We start from the raw sequence: 24,607 nt of genomic DNA on the forward strand, positions 1-24,607 counted from the left end.
ATCATACCGCTCAGGAAGGAGATGCGTTCTGTCTCCTAGAGATGAACGTACTTTGGTGCGAAAAGTGCAAATCAATCCCAGAACAACAGCAAAGGACCTTGTGAAGATGCTGGAGGAAACAGGTACAAAAGTATCTATATCCACAGTAAAACGAGTCCTATATCGACATAACCTGAAAGGCCGCTCAGCTAGAAAGAGCCACTTCTCCAAAACCGACATTAAAAAAGCCAGACTACGGTTTGCAACTGCACATGGGGACAAAGATCATACTTTTTGGAGAAATGTCCTCTGGTCTGATGAAACAAAAACAGAACTGTTTGGCCATAATGATCATCGTCATGTTTGGAAGATAAAGGGAGAGGCTTGCAAGCCGAAGAACACCATCCCAACCGTGAAGCACGGGGGTGGCAGCATCATGTTGTGGGGGTGCTTTTCTGCAGGAGGGACTGGTGCACTTCAAAAAATAGATGGCAAGGGAAATTATGTGGATATATTGAAGCAACATCTCAAGACATCAGTCAGGAAGTTAAAGCTTGGTCGCTAATGGGTCTTCCAAATGGGCAATGACCCCAAGCATACTTCCCAAGTTGTGGCAAAATGGTTTAAGTACAACAAAGTCAAGGTATTGGCGTGGCCATTACAAAGCCCTGACATTACAAAGCCCTGAAAAAAATCCTATAGAAATTTTGTGGACAGAACTTGAAAAAGCATGTGCGAGCAAGGAGGCCTACAAACCTGATTCAGTTACACCAGCTCTGTCAGGAGGAATGGGACAAAATTCACCCAACTTATTGTGGGAATCTTGTGGAAGGCTACCTGAAACGTTTGCCCCAAGTTAAACAATTTTAAAGGAAATGCTACCAAATACTAGTTGAGTGTATGTAAACTTCTGACCCACTGGGAATGTGATGAAAGAAATGAAAGCTGAAATAAATCATTCTCTCTACTATTATTCTTAAAATAAAGTGGTGATTCTAACTGACCTAAGACAGGGCATTTTTACTAGGATTAAATGTCAGGAATTGTGAAAAACTGAGTTTAAATGTACTTTGCTAAGGTGTATGTAAACTTCCGACTTCAACTGTAGACAGGTGTGTGCCTTTCCAAGTCATGTCCAATCCATTGAATTTACCACAGGTGGACTCCAATCAAGTTGTAGAAACATATCAAGGATGATCAATATAAACAGGATGCACCTGAGCTCAATTTAGAGTCTCATAGCAAAGGGTCTGAATACTTATGTAAATTAGATATTTTCTAATTAAAAAAAAATACATTTGCAAACATTTCTAAAAACCTGTTTTCACTTTTTCACTATTGGGTATTGTGTGTAGATTGATTAAATTAATTGTTTTCCTGATCAATTTTAGAATAAATCTGGTGGGATTGGCATGGGGTGGGGGGGGTCTGTGGTTTTTTTTTGACCATCTCTTTGGATTCCTCATGTTTCTCATTGTTAGAAAAAAGTTTGGTCCAAATCGGATGTTAGGTACTATATTTATTGGATATTATATGAATCCTATATATTAAAATTGCCAATTTGGGTGCAATAATTAGCCCAATTTCTTAGAGATCAAATTATATTTTAACAATATAATGTTCCAGGAATGCTAATCTTATCTGTTTCTAACTACAGAAAGGATTTCAGAAAATCTGAGATAGTGTGTGTCGAAATCCTTTTCTTGTGCTTTTTTAGGTGGAACGACGCTAATGCTTTCTCTTCTACTGGCTTAGTACCCCCTGTCCTCGTCTCACTTTGAAAAGCTAAAGGGACAGATCTTGGTCCCATGTCTATACAGTCTATAGAAGGGTCATGCCTCAGGACATGCACCATCGTTCTGTTTTTACCAGCTTCCTGTAATTAATGCGCAGGTTTACGACACAGACACAGCAGATGGGCTGTATGGAGATCCACAAGTTCTGAACTGCATATCTATTCATTCTGACTCACATTACAGGAATGTGTTGGAATGGAGAAAGTGTAGCGGCCCTGCATCTCTCAGCCAGGTGCTAAATCAGGTAAAATGCGTAAACTAGGGGTGAATATGTGTAAATGAAACAGACAATATCAAAGGCAACTCTGTCATTGTACTGTTACATCATGATCTGGCAGAGCTTAAAAGCCCACTGTTTTCCTACAGATGTAGGATCTTAATTTGAGCCAGTTTGCTATAGCAGGAAAATAATCCTGCAACACCAGGAAATGTGAGTTATTATGTGGATTATAATTCATGGACATGTTTTGTATGGTTTGATGGATTTTTTTTTGGGGGGGGGGGCAAATCCAGTCTGCATTTTAAAGGAAGATTACAAACTTTAAAATACTTTTTAAACCTTGAATAAACTACAAGTTTGCATTTCCTGCTGTGCAGGACAATTCCTACAACAGGATGGTCAAATTAATATACGGTATATGTATACGTGTTTTCCTGGACAGACTTCTCACAATCTTGTTGAACAGTCATGTGTCTTTGTAAGCCTGTTAAAAGAAATAGAAGGCCTGGAAAATCGTCAAAGACCACAACCACCCAAACCATAGACTATCTTCTCTGCTGCCGCACGGCAAGAGGTACCGGTGCATCAAGTCTGACAGCTTCTATCCCCAAGCAATACAACCTATAAATAGCTAACAAAATAGCTACATGGACTGAGCTTACCTTGTATCTCTATTGAACTTTCAGTTTGTGCACTTTCTCTATGCACACTCACAGGGCCCTACACACTCACACACACTGTCACTCCAACACACACACACAAACACCCCCTCCATAATTTGCTCACTCACATATAATATGCACATACATTTATACTGACTCTACACATGCACACACCCACTCACATACAAGCTGTTGCTACTCTATCTTATATCCTATTGCCTAGTCACCTTACCCCTAAACATATCTACCTCTATCACTCCAGTATCCCTGCACACTTAAATGTGGTATTGGAACTGACTTTTTAAATATTTCCTGTATATAGTATGCTTACTTACTTTATTGTGTATTTGATATTTCTTATTCTTATTTCTTGTGTGTTTTTTTTCTTCTAGTAATACATTGTTATTGATTATTGCGTTGTTGGGTTTTGAGCTTGCAAGAAAGGCATTTCACTGTACTTGTCTATGTGGGACCGAGTGGCGCAGTGGTCTAAGGCACTGCATTGCAGTGCTAGAGGCGTTACTACAGACCTGGGTTCAATCCTGGGCTGTATCACGATCAGGAGTCCCATAGGATAACACGCAATTGGCCCAGTGTCATCTGGGTAAGAGGAGGGTTTGGCTGGGGTAGGCCATCATTGTAATTAAGAATTTGTTTTTAACTGTCTTACCTGATTACATTTTTTTTAAATGTGACATTAAAACTTGAAACTTGTTAAGCAAGATAAGGTAGGCTTCTCATGAAACGTCAAGTGATACTGAGAGCAGTTAAAATAAGATTAAACCCCTCTAACCCTTTTTCCCCCAAAGAAAACTGTATCCATTTAATGATCATGACGTTTAATATGGTGTCTGTCTGTGCACTGAACATTCTGAAATGGACAAGCGTATCAACACATTTGAATTGAATGATGACATTGCTTGTGTACAAGGGGTGCTAGTTTAGTCCTAGAAAGAGATAGTTTGTGTGTGTGTGTGCGCCTGCGTGTATGTGGCCCTGGTCAAGGACAGGGGTCCGATCCAGGAGGATTCCAGCCAGTACAGGACTGGGATGGCAGCAGAGGCACACAGATTATTTTAGGGAGGTTCGCCGACCTTTCAAGATGTCACAAGGTATTTTGTGACGCTGTTCTTGGTCGCAGCGAGAACACCTGACTGCAGCTGAACTGCTGAGTCAAAAGCCTGACGTTTGTTTGTTGGTGTGTGTGTGCCATGTGCAAGGATTGAGAGTTTGCATTTAAATGTGCATTCAAAGTGGGATCTGTCAGTGTATTTGTTTCACAATGTTTTACTTGGATGTTAGTTAGTGTAAGGTCATAAGACTAGATTGATTGACTGCTGTGTTATGTGTGTATTGTGACCACAGGAGGTTGGTGGTACCTTAATTGGGGAGAACGGGCTTGTGGTAATGGCTGGAGCAGAATAAATGGAATGGGATTAGCTCTGTTCCAGCCATTATTATAAGCCGTCTTAACCCCTCAACAGCCTCCACTAATCAAATACATACTGTGTGTAGCTAGTTCTAGTGTGTAGCTTTACTCAGCACTTTGTTGAAGCACCTTTGGCAGCAATTACAGCCTCAAGTCATCTTGGGTATGACGCTACAAGCTTGCCACACCTGTGTTTGGGGAGTTTCTCCCATTCTTCTCTGCAGATCCTCTCAAGCTATGTCAGGTTGGATGGGGAGCATCGCTGCACAGCTATTTTCAGGTCTCGCCAGAGATGTTCGATCGGGTTCAAGTCCGGGCTGTTGCTGGGCCACTCAAGGACATTCAGAGACTTGTCCTGAAGCCACTTCTGTGTTGTCTTGGCTGTGTGCTTAGGGTCGTTGTCCTGTTGGAAGGGGAACCTTTGCCCCAGTCTGCAGTCCTGAGTGCTCTGGAGCAGGTTTTCACCAAAGATCTCTCTGTACTTTGCTCCGTTTATCTTTTCCTTGATCCTTACTAGTCTCGCAGTCCCTGCCACTGAAAAACATCCACACAGCATGATGCTGCCACCACCATGCTTCACCGTAGGGATGGTACCAGGTTTCCTCCAGACGTAATGATTGGCATTCAGGCCAAACAGTTCTATCTTGGTTTCATCAGACCAGAGAATCTTGTTTCTCATGGTCTGAGAGTCCTTTGGGTGCCTTTTGGCAAACCCCAAGCGGGCTGTCATGTACCTTTTACTGAAGAGTGGCTTCCGTCTGGCCACTCTACCATAAAGGCCTGATTGGTGGAGTGCTGCAGAGATGGTTGTCCTTCTGGGAGCTTCTCCCAGAAGGACAACCACAGACGAACTCTGGAGCTCTATCAGAGTGATCGTTGGGTTCTTGGTCACCTCCCTGACCAAGGCTCTTCTCCCCCGATTGCTCAGTGTCGCCCGGCAGTCAGCTTTAGGAAGAGTCTTGGTGGTTCCAAACTTCTTCAATTTAAGAATGATGGAGGCCACTGTGTTCTTAAGGACCTTCAATGATGCTTCCCCAGATCTGTGGCTCGACACAATCCTGTCTTGGAGCTCTACGGACAATTCCTTTGACCTCATGGCTTGGTTTTTGCTCTGACATGCACTGTCAACTGTGGGACCTTATATAGACAGGTGTGCTTTTCCAAATCATGTCCAATCAATTGAATTTACCATAGGTGGACTCTAATCAAGTTGTAGACACATCTCAAGGATGGTAAATGAAAACAGGATGCACTTGAGCTCAATTTCAAGTCTCATAGCAAAGAGTCTGAATACTTAGGTAAATAAGGTATTTCTGTTTTAGATTTTTAATACATTAGCAAACATTTATAATAACCTGTTTTTGCTTTGTCATTATGGGGTCCGAATACTTTCCGAATGCACTGTATATGAGCTACGCTATGCCCATTTAGTGCTACACTTGAATTGTGTTTACATGCTGGCAAATCTAAGATGATTACCACTAGCCTGTTCTGACCCTGAATGTAAAAAAAAAACATTATGTTTTTCCATTACTTCTCAAGGAGATTAGAGAGATGTGTGGTTCAGTGATAGGGGTCTGTGTTGACATGGTACCTCAAAAGAAATACATTTTAAGGCCCTGTAATCTCTGCCTAGTCCCCGGGCTTCTGATGTGTTTTGTAGATAACTTTGATATACAGATGGATTTCAGGAGACAGAGAATGAGGAAACCTCAGTAAGCGGTTTCCATGTTTCAACCTGAACAGGCTTGTTGAGTCTCTCTCTTCATCCACATGTTTTCTTCTTCTGTTAATGCTGAAAGTCTGTCATTCTCTCTTTCTCTCTTGTCTTGTTGAGTCTGCATACTGTACACATTTTTTTCTCTTTGAGCAAAAATTCTCTCTCTCGTTCCCTCTGTTCTTTCTCATTGTCTCTTGTCCACAAGCACACACATTCTCTCTCACCCACAACAACCACCTCTAGCAGCATGGCAGCTTAGTAGTAGACAACCTCTAGGCTATGTGGCCAGATCGTTGAAGCCTGATGATCACTCTGTCAAAATGCTCCCTTTTTTCTTTTTGACCAAATAACCATTAAACAAGCCTTCAGAGCGGCTGCGCCTCACTTTTGACAATAGTTAATTATGCCACTTGACAGCTAGAATGAAACACAAGCCTTTTGCAGACCTGATAGACTCTTGGGGATTGTAAGTAATGGCCAGTTGGCTCACCCCTGGATGTCAGGGTTGAAGCTGGGCTCACTGTGAACTGGGTTGACGTATTGACCAACTTGGGGTCAGACTGTTGGCTGTTGGGTATGTAGTTGGATTAAAGGGTCGTCTGATGATTGATGTTTAGACTGTTTGAACTCTTCGGCGGATGGATCTGTATTGGCTACTGTCTCCTGTGAGAGGGGTCGCTGAGTACACTGGGAGGCTCAGTGCCCGAACAGTGCTGGGACTCCATTGTTTCATATCCTGGATCTTCCACTGGGACTGAGCAGTACAATAGGGCAGACTATCAAACAGTGGCACCACTAGCTGCGCACGCGCACACACACACACGCAGATACTAGCCAGACAGTGAGGAGTGGACACTGGCTAAATCACATGACCAGGGTTAATGAGGTCAGACCTCTGGGATAGTTTAACGTGACAAGGGTCAGTGTAAAAACACCTCGATAAGATATTGACCCACAGTAGCTCTTCACTACACCACAGGAGGTTGGTGGCACCTTAATTGGGGAAGACAGGTGGGTGGAATGGTATCAAGCACACGGTTTCTATGTGGTCGATACCATTCCATTAGCTTCATTCCAACCATTATTATGAACCGTCCTCACCTCAGCAGCCTCCACTGAACTACACATCTCCATTGCCTCCAGTTAAATGCCCCGGATTGTGTATTATTGTCCACAAGAGGTCAGAGTGCATGGCCATGGCAAGATTCCTAACTGATCACTCTTGCTCCCAACCATAGATAAGACAATGACGACTTTGCAATAAATCAATTCCTTGTCTGTTTGAGGGCTAAAATTACAGATAGTAGGACATGGTGTGTAGCAAGATGAAGCAAGATAACAGTATGCTATTGCAGAATTACACCAGAGCCTGAGGGAAGTCTGCTCCGCCATCTTCCTTTGGCCGATGGGATACAACACAGGAAAGGAAAATGTCTCCCGTTTTTAGAACATGGCCTCTATGACACCGTTACGTCCAAGGCGGTCTCTGTGGAAACCAGCTTAATGTCGATTTATTCTCTGGTACAAATAGGACAAGAGAGGGAGGAAGGAGGTGGTGGGGTGTTGTTTCTGTTAATGTTGGCAAATATGGGACCCTATTGTGGGGAACGACTTGAACGTCTGAGCTTCTTACCCTGGCGCAGACCCAAGCACCAACTCCTCAGAACACCACAGTCTGGTGTTTATCCAAAACTGAGGGAGGAAACAGAACAAGATCTAGGTCTGGACAACAACAAATTGGTGCCACCACTCTCAGTCCAAGACCACCTCAGATCAGTCTTGCCACTTATCGAGTGAGTTCCAGCTAAGTTCCTGTCCCGTCAGATATAATATTTTGGGAACCTTTGCCAAGACCCAAATAAATCTCTCAGTGAAAACCAAATAAATAATACATCGAGTGAACTGATTTGAAGCAAAGAAAATTTGATATCAAAGTAAAGGATTCTGTTGCTTTGTTTAGTTTTCAACTAGTTTGCTATTTTATTCATTGTTTGTCTTGGCAGTTTATTCGTACTCTCATCTTGTGGCTTTTAAAAGTCACAAAAAGTCAAACCCCTGAACATACACCATGTTTTACTGTGTGTGGCATGTGACTACAGTAGCTGTGGTGTGCCAGGGCTCAGGGCACACAGAGTTCACCCTCCTTGTGCCACGTGCCATGCCCCAGTAAAACCGCCAGCAAACCGCATCCCTGGGCAGACAACACACCAAGGAAACAAAACTCATTACACACTATTAACATCACTTACAAGTCTTTTACACTTTCTTCAACCTGCCGTTCTTTCACCCTATCTTGTATAACCACCCCAACCCTTTTGTGGTTTAATGTAATTGTAGCTTTTCCTTTTGTCAGACTCAACCCCTTTTTCTTGTTTAACCTTTTACTGCAGAGGGCTAAATCAGGGTCACACAGAACCTTTTACTGTAGAGGGCTAAATCAGGGTCACACAGAACCTTTTACTGCAGAGGGCTAAATCAGGGTCACACAGAACCTTTTACTGTAGAGGGCTAAATCAGGGTCACACAGAACCTTTTACTGCAGAGGGCTAAATCAGGGTCACACAGAACCTTTTACTGCAGAGGGCTAAATCAGGGTCACACAGAACCTTTTACTGTAGAGGGCTAAATCAGGGTCACACAGAACCTTTTACTGCAGAGGGCTAAATCAGGGTCACACAGAACCTTTTACTGCAGAGGGCTAAATCAGGGTCACACAGAACCTTTTACTGTAGAGGGCTAAATCAGGGTCACACAGAACCTTTTACTGCAGAGGGCTAAATCAGGGTCACACAGAACCTTTTACTGCAGTGGGCTAAATCAGGGTCACACAGAGTGTATATTGGTCGTCTTAAACAAATCTACTTTGAAATTAAAGTATACACCTCACACACATAGAGTATTACATTGAGTTTACATTCCAATATTACACTTTATATACATCACAGAAGACTGAAATATAACAAAAGTGTTTGACACAGAAACACCATATTCTTTTTGATTTGCTTTAATACACACTGCTATTGTAATATGGGGTTCTGACATAGTTTTGGATTCATTGTGAATTCAGAAGAGATCAGAGGTCAGAGGTAAGAGTTTATAGCAATTTATAAAAATGGAGGAAGTACATTCCAGTACTATTATATCAGTAATTATTTTCTTGGCACTGGGCCTGTGTTGTGCTCACTGGAATGGGGATATATTAACTCTGTGTATGTTTGTGTTTCCTACATCCATCGCCGCGTCTATGAATTTGAGAGTGGTTTCATTTGTGTTGGAATTTGTTGATTTAGGCAAAGCCTATAGCACACAAAATGTTTTGTCTGTGTCTCTCAGTTTTTGCAAATCTGTATGTCTTTGTGTGGGTCTACCACAGGACTCCCCGTCGTGCTCTTAGTTTTCTGTGCACTCTGACTCTCACCCCCCCCCCCCCCCGCCCTGAGAGTGGGACTCCGTCTAAGCTCTATTTAGGTGTAAGACACTAATCCTATCATATGATTGACTGCTAAAGAACCTGTCTGTGCTCTCTGCTCCGCTTCCCAAAAACCTCTCTGAAATATTTCAACCCCACTTGTCTGTGCTCTCTGCTCCGCTTCCCAAAAACCTCTCAGAAATATTTCACCCCCACCTGTCTGTGAGTGTGTGTGAAGAGAGTTATGTCTTTGCTGGGATGTTAGAAGATCTTTTATTCAGAGCCCTTTGTGTGTGGTTATGGTTATCACAATGGCTTTAATAATCTGTTGTCTCGATAAGTAAAAAAGTGTGTGTGTGTACGTGTGTGTTTGAGAAGCTAAGAAGCTTGTGGTGACAAGGCTTGGGTACTGACCTGCTTTCGGAGACACAGGACGTGGGTTCAGTGATTGGGTACATCTTTAGCAAGCGTTTTTACTCTCCATCTCTCTCTCTCTCTCTCTCTCTCTCTCTCTCTCTCTCTCTCCACTCACTGCCTCTGTCTCACTCTGTCTCACAGCATTGTGAGTAACAGTTAAGTATCAATATTCCCAATGATCGCATCTGCAGTCTGTTACCATTGTTACCAAGTCCCAAACTCACTTATCCAAATAGGTTATTTTACTGTTTTACTTTTACTTACTGTTTTTACATTTTTTTATTCTCACTTGGATTTTGTGGGTTACTGTGTGTAAATAAAGATGAAAAAAGTCAAATTTGATGTGTTTTCATTTTAGGCTGTAAGGCAACAAAAGGTGAACATTTTGAAAGGGGGTGGTGACTTTCTATACCCACTGTATCTATCTAAACCTCTATGGTGAGAACCACCAGAGATTGTGTACAGAACTGAAGGACAGGTTTGACAACAGACGACTAGACGACTATATTAAGACATGGAAAAGTTGCATGCTTAATCATTCTCTGCGTGGTTCTATTTATCTTTCAAAGAAGTTGAGCCACAGACTCTCTTGAGATTTGGGTCTCTTTTGTTGCTGAGCACAATGAGTATATCCTATACGTGTTTGCCAGTTTGTGTCCTCTCACCATATACAATGCAGGGGATTGGTGCTGGTCCTGGGAGAAAGAACACAAAGAAACAATACATTATTTAGGAGTTGGGTTAGAGTTTGGGGTCAATTCAATTTAAATTACATTCAATTCAGGAAGTACACTGAAATTCAAATCCACTTCAATGATTTTCAATGAGGAACATTTGGAATTGGAATTTGGTTTGCCTTCTGAATTGACTGGAATTGAAATGGAAATTGAGTGGAACATTCTACCTGTAGCCTATAGATCATTTGACCCTTGACCTCCCCACCTGACCTGACTTCTCTTCCTGTCAAGGAGCAGTTCGGAGCGGCGGAAGGAGAAGTCTCGTGACGCGGCACGCTGTCGTCGAAGTAAGGAGACAGAGGGGTTTTACGAGCTGGCCCATCAGCTGCCCCTCCCACACAGCGTCAGCTCCCACTTGGACAAAGCCTCCATCATGAGACTGGCCATCAGCTTCCTGCGCACCCGCAAGGTCGTCGGCCCAGGTCAGCGCTATATCATGCACGCATACACACACACACAACCACACACACATGCATAAAGACACACATACACACGTAGTCAGACACACACACACACAAACACACATGCCTTCATTACTCTTCTCCTGATAAAGCTTATACTAATTACTAAATACATATGTTTTATGAAGATATACTTATGTCACCTGTCTGTCAAGACTATCAAATCCATAATCCCTGGTGTGTGTATTGTTATCTAGTCATAGCAAGATAATTATTTCTGCACTTGGTTACTATAAGGATATCGATGTCCCATTAGGTCACTGATATATGAGATGAAGATTATGAATCACTGATCTGCCTCCTCCTCTACTATAATTGTGACAGTGAAGTAAACAAAGGAAACAGCACTGGGACAGATGATGTAAAACCTTGGTGAGAGGGGACAGACATGTAGGAAAGAAGAATCTGGCAAGCATGTCTCTGGAAGTTTCTTGGATGCAGGGCGGATGCGTGTGCATTGGGAGGGAGGATGGGGGAGGTCATTACACTTGTCCTCCTTCCCGTGCTTTTATAAAATTAGAATCTCCGGAAGAAAGACAAAGGAGCCTCTTTATTGTTCTGGCATTCCACAATGTCTGTGTTTTGGAATAAAGAAACATCAGACTTCATCGCATGAAAACACTACTGAAGCAACTCCAGATGCAAAATGTATCTATATTATTTACAATAGTTTCTGGTCCTTTCCATGGCACCCTGGTCATCTCCTGCCTCTGTTTGCCATCTCCCCTGGTCAAACAGTGTAACTTCACTGCAACAAGTGAAATCTATGTAAGCCTAAATATCTTATAAGACAATTAAGGTAAAATATCTTGAAACAACTTGAATTATGACATTTTTAAAGGTTAAAATAAGCAACTTAATCTGGCAATGACATTAGCTAATTTAGCCTGGTAAAAAAAAAAAGCATTTTAAGTGAATTATCACTCAATATAAGACATTTAGGCTTGCTTAGATGGAACTTATTTCAGTGTTCTGCCTAGAGGTGGTTCAGTGAGAAGGTGAGGGATATTGAGCAAAGGACATGGGACGTAGAGGTTCAGAATAGGCTGGAGTTGGGCAGTGAGGGACAGTAGGGGAAGGCGAGGGACAGAATCGCTGCTCTGTAGAGGGGAGATGGTACAGACGATTGTCTTATCTGCACGGCTGTGCTTCTGATTGGAGTGGGATGAAGAATGTGATTGGAAGGCACTCAGAGGAAGGCCCGGCTCTGCCACCGTGAGACTGGCGCTCCTTCTCTCAACTCAGCCATAACACAGACCTGCCTTGGCGCTATGCAACACACACACGCACGCACACGCACACACCTACCACGTCACTCCCAAGGAGAAAGAATCGTACAGATTGTTGAAGTGCCCTTTTTATGCCTCTCTAAAACAGAACAGTTGTATAACAGCCATGCATTCGTGCACGCACACACACACACACAGCCGCAGCAGCGGAAACACCCTCTGTGACAGTATATACTGAGTATACCAAACATTAAGAACAACTTCCTATTATTGAGTTGCCCCCCCCCCCCCTTTTGCCCTCAGAACAGCCTCAACTCATCAGGGCATGGACTCTACACGGTGTCCAAAGTGTTCCACAGGGATACTGGCCCATGTTGACTTATGTCAAGTTGGCTGGATGTCCTTTGGGTGGTGGACCATTCTTGATACACATGGGAAACTGTTGAGCGTGAAAAACCCAGCAGCGTTGCAGTTCTTGACATAAAGTGGTGCACTTGGCACCTACTACCAAACCCCATTCAAAGTCACTCAAATCTTTTGTTTTGCCCATTCACCCTCTGAATGGCACACATACTGTATCCATGTCTCAATTGTCTCAAGGCTTTTAAAATCCTATAACTTGTCTCCTCCCCTTCATCTACAATGATTGAAGTGGATTTAATAAGTGACATCATTAAGGGATCATAGCTTTCACCTGGTTTCACCTGGTCAGTCTATGTCATGTTTTGTATACTCAGTGTATAAGAGCAGCCCATGTGGTTCTGGGACACTAGTACACTGACCCCTCAGCCACTATGACACTGAATGAATGATTGACTGATTGAGTCAATTACAGCTATTCACAGGGATAAAGTTTCAATGAATCTTATGGTTGCTTACGAGCTTGATTTTGATGTGCATTAAACATTTCCTCTAAAACTACCAGACTTATCATTCTTACTCAGAATACGAACTGTGTTTATTTCCATCTGAGAACAGCATCAGGCCACATTTTAAACTGTTTATTTCCATCTAAGAACAGCATCAGGCCGCGTTTTAAACTATTTTGAATTTGTTGCATTTGCACTGAGCTGTAGTGTTGCTGAGATGGGGTAAAATGTAACGTTTAACAGGAAAGTCCTCTGAGTTCAGATCAGTAGGATACAGTACAGACACTACAGGAAATGATGCAAGACATGGCATCCTGTGACCTGTTTTATAATCTATGCTTTTGTTGAAGCTTTTGTAGTCCTGTAGTAGTTTGATGTTAACGTACCAAATGGGAGTTATTACAATCCCAAATATTCTACTCAAAATTGTAGAGAAGAAAACTACGGATGCAAAAATCAAGTGTTCAGGCTAAAAGGTGGTCCTGTAGAGTTGAATCTCCCATCAGCCGAAGATCCATGAGAAAGTCGTTGCTCCCCTGGGGCTACATTCTCTGGGCTGGGCCAAAATCCCAAATCCAGGCCCAGGCCTTCTTGGCCCCCCGTAGGCCTTGAGAACAGCTCTTATCTAAGGGAAGCACACTGGAGGAATCACAGGCTTCCGACCCCCAGCATGGAGCCACATTTTGTTCACTGGGACTCTGTAGTCGCTCTGCTGCCTCCCTTTTGAGCCCATGCCAGATTAACTTTATCTACATTTTCTCACTTGGCTTCAAGTAACGTGGTGCAGACTGCAGAGAATTTTTTGGGGTTGTGTAGGTTTCATTAGATTTAGCTACAACATCTTGGATACTGAGCTTCCTATTGGCTCATTCAACTCCCCTCCTCTCCCCTGTAACTATTCCCCAGGTCGTTGCTGTAAATGAGAATGTGTTCTCAGTCAACTTTTAAAAAAACATACAAATACTGTGCAGTATGTATTGTACGTTACACAGTGACTTTCAGTGTGCTGGGAATGTTTGTCTCAAGGTTAAGGCTAACTCATTAGTGTGTGGCTTAAGACGGACACTGTTAAAGCAACAGCATTTCTCAAGTGTGTGTGTGTGTGTGTGTGTTTATGTGTCTGCGTGTGTGTGTGAGGGAAGCGACCAAGGGAAGGTCAGGGGATTTGGGAGTGTTCAGAGATGCAGGATGAAGTTGTTCTGGTTTGTTTTGGACATGGGCCAGGGCTTCAAGAAGGAAAACAAGCTTCACACACACACACACACACACACACACACACACACACACACACACACACACACACACACACACACACACACACACACACACACACACACACACACACACACACACACACACACACACACACACACACACACAGGTCCAGAACAAATTCAAGAAAACATACAGTATTATGCAGAGCCTTGATTGCATGGAACTCCCTTCCATCTCATTCAGCGCAAGTGAACAGCAAACCTGGTTTTAAAAAACAGATAAAGCAACACCTCACGGCACAACGCCTCTCCCCCATGTGACCTACTTGTTGTGTGTATGTACTGACATGTATGTGTCACTGATGAATACACACACACACACACACACACACACACACACACACACACACACACACTACATGTCAATGTTATTAAATGTATATATACTGAACAAAAATATAAATGCAACATGCAACAATTTCAAAGATTTTACTGAGTTACAGTTCATATGAGGAAATCAGTAAATTGAAAGAAATTCATTAGGTCCTAATCTATGGGTTTCACATAACTCGGAATACATATAAGCATCTGTTTGTCACAGATACCTTAAAAGAAATGGGCATCACAATGGAACTCAGAATCTCATCAAGGTATTTCTGTGCATTTAAATTGCCATCGATTTAAATGCATTTGTGTTCGTTGTCTGTAGCTTATGCCTGCCCAAACCATAACCCCACCCCCACCATTAGGCACTCTGTTCACAACGTTGACATCAGCAACCCGCTCACCCATATGACGCCATACACATGCTCTGCGTTTATGAGGCCGATTGGACGTATTGCCAAATTCTCTAAAACGATGTTGGAGGTGGATTATGGTAGAGAAATTAACATTCAATTATCTGGCAACAGATCTGGTGGACATTCCTGCAGTCAGCAGGCCAATTGCAAGCTCCCTCAAAACTTGAGACATCTTTGGCATTGGGTTGTGTGACACAACTGCACATTTTATTGTCCCCAGCGCAAGGTGCACCTGTGTAATGATCAAGCTGTTTAATCAGCTTCTTGATATGCCACACGTGTCAGGTGGATGGATTATCTTGTCAAAGGAGAAATGCTCACTAACAGGGATGTAAACAAATATGTGCACAACATTTGAGAGAAATAAGGTTTTTGTGTGTATGGAACATTTCTGTGATCTTTTATTTCAGCTCATTAAACATGGGACCAACACTTTACATGTTGCGTTTATATTTTTGTTCAGTGTAAAGTATTTTGTCTGTATGTATTCTTTGTTATGTGTCGGACCTCAGTAAGACTAGCTGTCGCCATTCACAATGAGACAAACTTGTGCCGAACACACACACGTACGCACACAAACACACACACAGTTATATAATGTTGCACATCTGACGTGTGTGTTTTCCCAAAGGCTGCTCCAACGGTGCAGAGACAGAGGAGGACAGACAGACGGACAGTATGTATTTGAAGTCACTGGAGGGGTTTGTCACCGTGGTTACATCAGACGGCGACATGATCTTCCTCTCAGAAAACATCAACAAGTTCATGGGCTTAACACAGGTGAGCAGAAACATTACATGATTGAAACATCAACATAATCAGGTTGTTTGTTGTGTACAATACATCCAGTACTCTCTCCCTGGAGACAGACAGACAGACAGGCAGGCAGAAAGACAGACAGAAAGACGGGCAGGCAGGCAGGCAGGCAGGCAGGCAGGCAGGCAGGCAGGCAGAAAGACAGACAGAAAGACAGACAGAAAGACAGGCAGGAAGGCAGAAAGACAGAAAGACAGACAGAAAGACAGACAGAAAGACAGGCAGGAAGGCAGAAAGACAGGCAGGCAGACAGGCAGGCAGGCAGGCAGGCAGGCAGGCAGGCAGGCAGGCAGGCAGGCAGGCAGAAAAACAGAAAGACAAGCAGAAAGACAGAAAGACAAGCAGAAAGACAGACAGACAGGAAGGCAGACAGACAGGAAGGCAGACACACAGAGATGGGCTGTCGCTGGTGATGTCTCTCATAGCCGTGTGAAATGTCAGCCCTGTCAGAGGCTTGTTTGGCACTACCTAGCTATGTAGGCCAGAAGGCCCTCTACCACTTCTCACACTATCACTTTCACCTATATTTCTTACAGCTAATGTCTCTTATAACCAATGCTCTCAGAGAGCCAGAGTCTTCATAACCTCTTCACTGTGACTGAATGCTGAATGTAGGTGTTACTAGTCTCTTTGGCAATGTAACAAATGGTTGTCACTGTCTGTGTCCTTGCTGACGTGACACCATATGTGTGTCTCTACAGGTAGAGTTGACTGGACAAAGCATCTTTGACTTCACCCACCCCTGCGACCACGACGAGATTCGCGAGAACCTGAGTCTGAAAAATGGTACGTGTTCTCTCTGTTCATGTGAAAGAGTGTGTCGTAACTGTCGTTTAATTAACACGTGCACATACCAAAACATGCAGAGACCACATAGTGTAGAGTGGAATCTAGAGCTCGCCAACAGAGAGATAGAAAAGTATGCGTGTGCATGGTGAATGTGTGCTGGGACAAGGGACTTGGACTGATACGAGAGGAGAGGAAGAAAGGAGAGAGGAGCGGAGCACAATGGCTCTCTGAGATAGGCAGGATGGAATGCCATACTGTCTCTGGGCGGACGCACACACGCACACACACACACACACTGTGTTCTCTATAGCAGCCTTAGCCTATTGTGTTAATCAGAAGTTGTAAAATTGCACACACAATGAATAGTTAACATAACTTCATGTTCCAGGCTATAAACACTACTCCACTACCCTATGAACACTTGCTGTTGGACAATAAACTGCTATATAATTACGTAATAACACTAAAATAACAGCTATCTCGGCCATGTCTTGTGTGCCATGCCAAGAGAAAATACTGTAATGATGGTAGAAATAATATTCTGACCACACGGGCTCTTTCCCTGCGTCTCTCTCCCCAGTTCTCCTCTAATCGTGTTCTGCTGTTCTGGTTTTTTGTTATTGAATCCATTTCTCTCGCTCCGGGGTGGGCCACACCATGGTGATCAGACCAGGGGCCTAGTAGGCCGACTCCTAGGGCCCCTTCCTGGGACTGTTGATAGAGGAGGGGCTACGGGGGGCCAGAGGAGGGTGGAAAGGTTGGTGGACGAGCGTGCGCTGCTGTTGTGTCCACACACACTGCAATCCATGCCAGGCCTTTCCCTGGCGCCACCTCCCTCATGGCGCCCCCCTTTAACAGTCCTTATCAGCTGTACCCACAAGTCTCTGCCTTGCACCACGGCTAGCGGCCAGTGTCTGAAGAACGCCACCCAGGGTTGAACTCTGACCTTGTGGTGTAACAGCTTGGCTGCAGCCACACTGTGGTGAATGTGCTACAATGTAGTGATGCTGTCACCACTAACAGCTTTCATGATCAGCCGTTTTGGACTGAGTTGCTGATCCAGGTATGCAAGGGATTACTCCAGAAACACAGGGCAGAGTCCTTTGTGTGTGTGCTTGTGTTCACATTGGTGGTATAGAGAGGAGTGTAAAGAAACCGAAACCTTGACCTCACACAAACTTTAATCTCACAAGTATGTGATTGGAAAATTAAGGTGAAAATGTCACATTCTTGAACGCTAACCCTCAATAATTATCTGTGTATGTTTCTTCACAGGCACTGGGAAGAAGGGGAAAGCCTTGAGCACTGAGAGAGACTTCTTCATGAGGATGAAGTGCACAGTGACAAACCGTGGACGCACTGTCAACCTGAAATCAGCAAGCTGGAAAGTGAGTGCATGGAACTAACAGAAGATACAAGATCACTGCCATCACTACTCATGAACAACACATGTTGTTTATTTAGAATAGGACCGTACTGAATCAATGAGATGATATCCTGAGGCGTGACATCAGACGTTGCATCTAATCGTTTTTATATAGATTATTATTGATATATGTGTGTCTCCTCTGCTTTCCTAGGTTCTGCACTGCACTGGCCACCTGAAGGTGTACAACAGCTGCGCCCCTCATGGGCTGTGTGGGTTCAAGGAGCCTCCTCTCACCTGCCTGGTGATGATGTGTGAGCCCATCCCCCACCCTTCCAACATCGACACGCCCCTGGACAGCAAGACCTTCCTGAGCCGCCACAGCATGGACATGAAGTTCACCTACTGCGACGACAGGTAACACACACTGTCAGATACACACACACACACACTCACACACTGTCAGATACACACACACACACACACACACACACACACACACACTGTCAGATACACACACACACACACACACTCACACACTGTCAGATACACACACACACACACTCACACACTGTCAGATACACACACACACACACACTCACACACTGTCAGATACACACACACACACACACACACACACACACACACACACACACACTGTCAGATACACACACACACACACACTGTCAGATACACACACACACACACACACACACACTGTCAGATACACACACACACACACTCACACACTGTCAGATACACATACACACTCACACACTGTCAGATACACACTCACACACTCACACACTGTCAGATACATACACACACTCACACACTGTCAGATACATACACACACACACTCACACACTGTCAGATACACACACACACTCACACACTGTCAGATACACACACACACACACACTCACACACTGTCAGATACACACACACACACACTCACACACTGTCAGATACACACACTCACACACTGTCAGATACACACACACACACACACACACTCACACACTGTCAGATACACACACACTCACACACTGTCAGATACACACTCACACACACTCACACACTGTCAGATACACACTCACACACTGTCAGATACACATACACACTCACACACACTCACACACTGTCAGATACACACACACACACACACACTCACACACTGTCAGATACACACACTCACACACTGTCAGATACACACTCACACACTCACACACTGTCAGATACACACTCACACACACTCACACACTGTCAGATACACACACACACACACTGTCAGATACACACACACACACACACACACACACACACACACACACACTGTCAGATACACACACACACACACACACACTGTCAGATACACACACACACACACACTCACACACTGTCAGATACACACACACACACACACACTCACACACACTCCCAGCAGGGACACAAAGTTCACTTACAGTACTATAGCAACAGGGAACACACACACAAACCATATCACATACTCACACACAGGCATGCACTCACTCTCTATATATGCATAGTCACAGACTAAAATACATACTCATACATAAAGTATGTACCCATTTCATTCTCATACATAGAGTACAACTCACACATACACACACATTTAAAGTGTAGGTCCTGGGCAAGAGAAGCAGCAGCTGCAGTGACTGGTAAAACTCCAAACCAAGTGCTGTCACTGAACGACAAATTATGCAAAAATACACAAACACACACAAGCATGCAAACAGGCTGGGGGTAATGATATACTGACTGAAGGAGTTTGATTTGGCTGGACCAGATGGGGAGAAACATTAAGAAGGACATGTAAATACGCCTCTTGCACGGCATCTTCAATGAGCGGCAGAAGTTACCCACAACATGTTCTCAAGGCGTTTCACACAAAGAGAGCGCTCTGTGCCTATCACCACACCAACCATGGCACCATGTCACCGTGACAACTGTGACACTAGTGACAAGTCCAGGTCCTACCGTCATGTTTCCGTTATGATTGATGTCCCTGTTAGGACTGTCTGCTGTTCCCTCTGGGCCTCACGGACACAGCAGCCATCTTTGATGCAAAACTGGTCTCACCGGCAGAGAAAAACATTCCTTCCTCCTCGCTGCTTGAAACCACACCGGTCTGGTTTTTCTGTAATCTGATCAAGCGCTCATGCAAAGACAAAAGGTTCCTATTGAGAACAGCGGGTACCTTCCTGCGAACAAGAGGCCCGTTTTACTTTTGTAGCATTTTGTTAAATTTAATCGTTGCACAAATCGTCTCCAATTACGCAAATGAGGTGAGGGCCCATGATGCCTGGCGCACGTCATTATGCTCATTAGTGGTCCTGGTCAGTGCTCCCACCTGGCACGCCACGGGTTGCTTTAGGACAACCCCTAGGAGAGGAGAAAGGCTGAAAATAAGAGAAAGAACTCAGAAATGTTTATGTAATGTTGATTTAAACTTCAACATTCAAAACTTTCCTTCTTGCTTGGGTCAGAATATTTTTACCCGTTGCACCTGCAAGGCTAAGACAAAAGTTTCATGATTGAGGCGACTTGGCACATAAGCTTCCAATCATCATTATTGTGGCTATTTCAACATGGAAACTACGTATTCATCGAGGGTCTGCATCGTTGTTTTACCTTTTTAAGACATTTCTCTGATTTTATAATAAGTACCTATGATTGAGGTCCACCAGCTGACCTGTAAAAACACGAACCAATCCCCCTTCATCTTTCTGAAGATTATGCAGGCATCATTGGGAGAGTTTAGAGCTCTCTATTGTACTTAACACCTAAACCCACATCCCTCAGAGGTAAAAACACAAATCACTCAATCGCATAAACAACACAACCTATGTGTGGGTATGATGTAGTGAAGGAGGACTTATCTGTGCTCGTGGTTGGCTAGCTGGCTGGCGGACTGGCTGTCTGGCTGACTGGTTGGTTGGCTGGATAGCTAGCTGACTGACGCCCCTCTGGTTGCAACTCATCCACAGGAAGTGATTAGTGAAATGGGTTTAGAATAGAGAGGCCTTCAAAGATCCCCCCCCACCTCCTCCCTCCATCACAAACCCTCCGGGTGCAGCTGTCAGGGGTTACATAACAACAGGACAAGAGCCCAGGACCACTAAGAGAGGGCCTTTGTCTAACACACTGAGTGTACAAAACATTAGGAACACATTCCTAATATTGAGTTGCACCCCCTTTTGCCATCAGAACAGCCTCGATTCGTCGGGGCATGGACTCTACAAGGTGTCGAAAGCGACAGGGATGCTGGCCCATGTTGACTCCAATGCTTCACATAGTTGTTTCAAATTGGCTGGATGTCCTTTGGGTGGTGGACCATTCTTGATACACACAGGAAATTGTTGAGCGTGAAAAACCCAGCTGCGTTACAGATCTTGACATGCTCAAACCGGTGCGCCTGGCACCTACTACCATACCATTCAAAGGCACTTAAGTATTTTGTATTCACCCTCTGTATTCACCCTTTGTATTCACCCTCTGAATGTCTCAAGGCTTAAAGATCCTTCTTTGACCTGTCTCCTCCCCTTCATCTACACTGATTGAAGTGGATTTAACAAGTGACATCAATAAGGGATCATAGCTTTCACCTGGATTCACTTGGTCAGTCTATGTCATGGAAAGAGCAGGTGTTCCTAATGTTTTGTACACTCAGTGTAGTTGTTCACAAATAATCCCCACAAGCATTGTAATACATGCCATTTAGCAGAAGTCATATGTGCATACATTTTACATACGGGTGGTCCCGGGAATCTAACCCACTATCCAGACGTTGCAAGCGCCTTGTTCTACCAACTGAGCTACAGGACTTTGTAGATTAGTGACCTGAGTGCAATGACTCAAAACCACTAGACTAGACAAGGAGGTACAGTTCTCCTACAATACAGGGAAATACTGAAGTTTGGTGTAACCACCATGTCAATGACCTATAACCTCCACAATCGAGCTTTTGGAATCCGATATCAGAGTTCCCAATGCTTTTACTCCATTTCCCAAAATATGAATGGAATGGAACATCCCCAGCCCCACAGCGATCAATGGACCATGAAGATCTAGGATTCCCATGCCCATTGACCATTCCCCACTTACCATCCTTACTCCTGCTGTGGTAGAGGAGAGAGGGAGAGAAAGCATTAGACAGTAGAACATGGAAAATAGAGTGAGAAAAAGAGATTGAGACAGTTTGGCTCGAACAGAACATCACGTTTGGCCCAGACAGCTCAAACTTAAAGGATTATGGGAAAAACAATTAGCGCTTAACAGATCAGATCACAAGAGAGGAGATGGACTTTATGTCAGAGGTGAGAGTTCAGTTGTGAATGAAAGAGTTTTTCCACTAGAGATCTGCCTGGAGAGGGAGAGAAGGTGTCTCTCCTTTTTCACAAAATCAAGGTCTTATCTGCTGGCAAAAGGCCTGTAAAAGCTGAAATATGCCATGCTCTTTCGGAACTTAACTAAATATATATTTTAATCCGGGGTTCATGAATTGCACATGATGCTCTCAATGTGTTTGAGGGTGAGAAGTTCAATATTTATACATGTGTCGGGGAAGGGGGGAATTGGAGAGCAAGTGTTTAATTAGTGCAGTATTTAGCAATAGTACAAGTCTAGTAGTAGCAGTCGTGATGTGTGTGTAGCGTGAATGTACATCAGTGGAGGCTGCTGGGGGGAGGACGGCTCATAATAATGGCTGGAATGGAGTGAATGGAATGGCATCAAACCATGTGTTTGATGTATTTAAGACCATTCCACTATTCCGCTCCAGCTCTTACCACGAGTCCGTCCTCCTCATTTAAGGAACCACCAACCTCCAGTGATGTATATGTGCGTGAGTAATTTAACTACATTTTGCAGTAGCTTGACGAATGGTTGAACTAAATTCAAATACTGTAACTACACACTACTTTATTGGCAAAAATAAAATAAAATATGGGTCAAGTAGGCAATCATTTTCTTTCTTTTTTGGCATCAGATCTGCCTAATTCTCACTTTAAACATACTTTTTGTGTTTTAATAGGCTAAATTACACATTCTGTTAACATCTGACTCCAGAGTAATCTGTTCTTGCAATTTTTTGTCTATGACATTTCAGATAAAAGATATGATAATTTATCACTAAGTAGTTGTGATGTAGTTAACTACTTTTCAAAGTAACTTTAGTTGTGTTAAACTAGATTTTTCTTAAGGGTAGCTTTACTGTAGCTGAACTTCTTCCAGTGTGAAGTAATTGGTAGCTTGATAAACTATATTTTCAGAGTAGTTTCTCCAACACTGTGTGTGCGTGAATGTGTGCAAGAGACAGAGAGAGAGACAAATAGAGGAGGAAAAAGCCAGACAGAACAATGTTAACGGGTGTCTGTATTTCTGTGTGTTGCAGAGTCACTGAGCTGATGGGCTACAGTCCTGAAGATCTGCTGGGCCGCTCTGTCTATGAGTTCTACCACGCCTTGGACTCTGACAGTGTCACCAAGAGCCACCAGAACCGTGAGTGTCCACACTAAAACCGACTACACTGAAAAGGCATCCGCATGCTTCCCAGCTGAAACATTTTGGAAGAGTTTGTGCATATATTATGACGACATGTTGTGACGTTTTTGTTCGTTTTGGACTTCGGCAAGGGTTTTTTCGGCCTTTGGGCACAACATATTTTATTCAAGGCCAGCCGAAGTTCTGGAGCCAAAGTCTACGCCCAATCATCCGTGATTGGTCAACTGTAGGGATTCTTCAATAAAATCTTTGTCGCCATTCAATGAGTGACGACTCGTTTTCATGCACATTTTTTTTATTGTTAGATGTAAAATTGCACCACTAAGATGTCCTCAGCTAAAAAAATACAACATTAATGACAGTTATCTTAGATTAATTCGGACTATTTTGAAGAAGTGTATACTGGCTCTGACTTCTCAAAATGGACAAACAGTACTATTGTGCTTTTTTCTTGTTTTTCAAGCGAAGGTCTTTTAATAAGGGGGTATGCGAGTACACCCGTTCAGTTCGCCTAGCCGACTTTGGCTAGCCGCCAGCCGAACTGAAGCATGCTGACTCCTTAACTCAGGGATGACAAAGAGCATGCTGACTCTTGACTCAAAGCCTGACAACAGATAGAATGATTTTGAAGTGGGGGGAAATGTCTCATCCATGTGTTGATGACCTTAAATCTCCTCTTTTCTCCCTGGTAAAGCTCTGTATGAACCTCAGCTAGCTACACACACATTTACACACACACATATTAACACATACGTACACGTCTGCAATTGCGCTCGTAGGCACACACACACACACTATCCCCCCAGTTCTGTTGTGAAAACGCAGTCTCTTAGCCCTAGGCCCGTACTTAATGAATTACTCCTACATAGGGACTCTAATAGCCACAACATGTGAGCCTGCTAAAAAAGAAAGAGGGAGAGAATTAAAACACAGAGAGAGAGAGAGAGAGAGAGAGAGAGAGAGAGAGAGAGAGAGAGAGAGAGAAGAGAGGGAGAGAGAGAAGGAGGAGAGAGAGAGAGAGAGGAGGAATAGAAGAGAGAGAGAGAGCGATAGAGAGCGAGAGGAGGAGAGCGAGAGAGAGAGAGAGAGAGAGAGAGAGAGAGAGAGTAGAGTAGGAGAGAGAGAGAGGAGAGATAGAGAGAGAGAGGAGAGAGGAGAGAGAGAGAGA

General features: G+C 43.7%; 1 protein-coding gene across 2 annotated transcripts in view; it reads left to right on the forward strand.

The window, feature by feature from the left end:
- LOC115201531 (endothelial PAS domain-containing protein 1) overlaps positions 1 to 24,607 on the forward strand; it is a 54,140-nt gene that overhangs the window by 21,213 nt on the left and 8,320 nt on the right. The window contains exons 2-7 of one of the 2 annotated variants that reach the window (XM_029765236.1): positions 10,601 to 10,791; positions 15,574 to 15,722; positions 16,460 to 16,544; positions 17,823 to 17,935; positions 18,128 to 18,330; positions 23,330 to 23,436. In XM_029765236.1, coding sequence (XP_029621096.1) covers positions 10,601 to 10,791; positions 15,574 to 15,722; positions 16,460 to 16,544; positions 17,823 to 17,935; positions 18,128 to 18,330; positions 23,330 to 23,436 — 848 coding nt within the window. The remainder of the gene's footprint in view (positions 1 to 10,600; positions 10,792 to 15,573; positions 15,723 to 16,459; positions 16,545 to 17,822; positions 17,936 to 18,127; positions 18,331 to 23,329; positions 23,437 to 24,607) is intronic. The other variant, XM_029765237.1, reaches the window with a different exon arrangement.

This window comes from Salmo trutta, chromosome 10 (genome assembly GCF_901001165.1).
Source record: "Salmo trutta chromosome 10, fSalTru1.1, whole genome shotgun sequence".
NCBI classification, from domain to species: Eukaryota; Metazoa; Chordata; class Actinopteri; order Salmoniformes; family Salmonidae; genus Salmo; species Salmo trutta.